At 42.5% G+C, this 1,439-nt stretch overlaps 1 protein-coding gene across 1 annotated transcript; it reads left to right on the top strand.

Annotated features, from left to right (window-relative positions):
• Window positions 1-530: 530 nt before the first annotated feature.
• LOC138907934 (uncharacterized) lies at window positions 531-1,006 on the top strand. The gene is made up of 2 exons (XM_070198561.1): window positions 531-855; window positions 924-1,006. Exons 1-2 carry the CDS (start codon window positions 531-533, stop codon window positions 1,004-1,006), a joined length of 408 nt encoding a protein of 135 aa, XP_070054662.1.
• Window positions 1,007-1,439: the final 433 nt, after the last annotated feature.

The following is a 1,439-nucleotide window of genomic DNA, read 5'->3' as shown; positions in this document are numbered from 1 at the left end:
CAGATGTGGATGCCCTCACAAGGGATATTGACGAAATTCGGACAGTAATGTGGGATGAATATAGACCAACGGTGTTGTCAAAGGGCATGCTTTTTCCTGATAAGGCGCGCCTAATCAGGGCGGTGAAAATGTACAACGTAAAAGAGTGCTGTAAGATGATGGTATGGGAGTCATCTCCGGATGTATACAAGCTTGTTTGCCGTAGATGGTTTATGGGTTGTAATTGGATGCTCCGTGCGAGGAAGAAGAAAACAAATATATGGGTTGTGGGTAAATACATTGGCACCCACAATTGTGAAATGGACACATTCAGCGGGAATCACTTTAACTTGGATGTTGACTTGATTTCTCTTATCTTGATTCCACACATTGAAGCCTCCATAAGCTACAAGATCAAAAAGTGTATTACATTTGTCCATCAGTAATATGGGTGTACCATTACCAAAAGAAAAGCATTTCTCGAGCACAAACATGCGTTTGAAATTATTTACGGTGACTGGGATAAGTCATTTCCATCTCTACCCAGGAACATGGCCGCATTGAAACACTTTAACCCTGGGACTGTTGTTGAATGGAAGCTTGAGCAGAGTCCGGGAATACCAGAATATATATTCAGATACGTGTTCTGGGCCTTCAAACCAACAATTGATGGTTTTGTACACTGTCGGCCGGTAATATCCATAGACGACACTCATGTCTATGAAGAGTATGATATTAAGTTGTTGATCGTCGTTGCAGTAGATGCTAATGGACAAATATTTCTCCTAGCTTTTTCTATTTGTTCCAATGAAAGCCAAGAGACATGGACGCTGTTTTTGAACCACTTGAAGGAGTACGTTGTCAAACAACGTTCAGGTATTTGTCTAATATCTGATCGGCATTGCGGTATTTTAAGTTCTGTACAGCGTTTTCCTGAATGGCAGGAACCATATGCATACCATCGTTACTGTGTGAGGCACCTGAAGGCCAATTTCTAAAAGGCACATCCCAACACGGACTTGCATGATTTAATGTGGATGTCTGCAACTGATCACCGGGAGTGCAAATTCAGGAGGCGTATGGAATCTATCAGGCAGGAAGACGAAAGAGCCTATCATTGGTTGATGCGACATGAGCGTGACAAGTGTACATTGCATGCGGATGGTGGCAGACGATGGGGAACCCTGGCTACAAATGTGTTAGAGTCTTTCAACGGGTTATTGAAGTCTGCACGTGGATTTCGTGTCACTTCCATGGTGCGGTTGTCATTCAAACATATGGCGGAGAGGTTTGTTGAAAGGCATAGAGGTGCATCAGAATTGATGGAGAGGGGTGTTGAATTTATGCCAATACCAATTAAAAGATTTGATAAATACAGGAGGCGAGCACATTGGCATTCATTTTTACAGTATTGCAACCAGCGAAATATTTTTGAAGTTCGCACCGCTATCCATCAAAAC

Source organism: Nicotiana tomentosiformis, chromosome 3 (genome assembly GCF_000390325.3).
Source record: "Nicotiana tomentosiformis chromosome 3, ASM39032v3, whole genome shotgun sequence".
NCBI lineage: Eukaryota > Viridiplantae > Streptophyta > Magnoliopsida > Solanales > Solanaceae > Nicotiana > Nicotiana tomentosiformis.
Note: the sequence above shows the minus strand (reverse complement) of the source record. Positions and strands in the feature narration are given on the sequence as shown.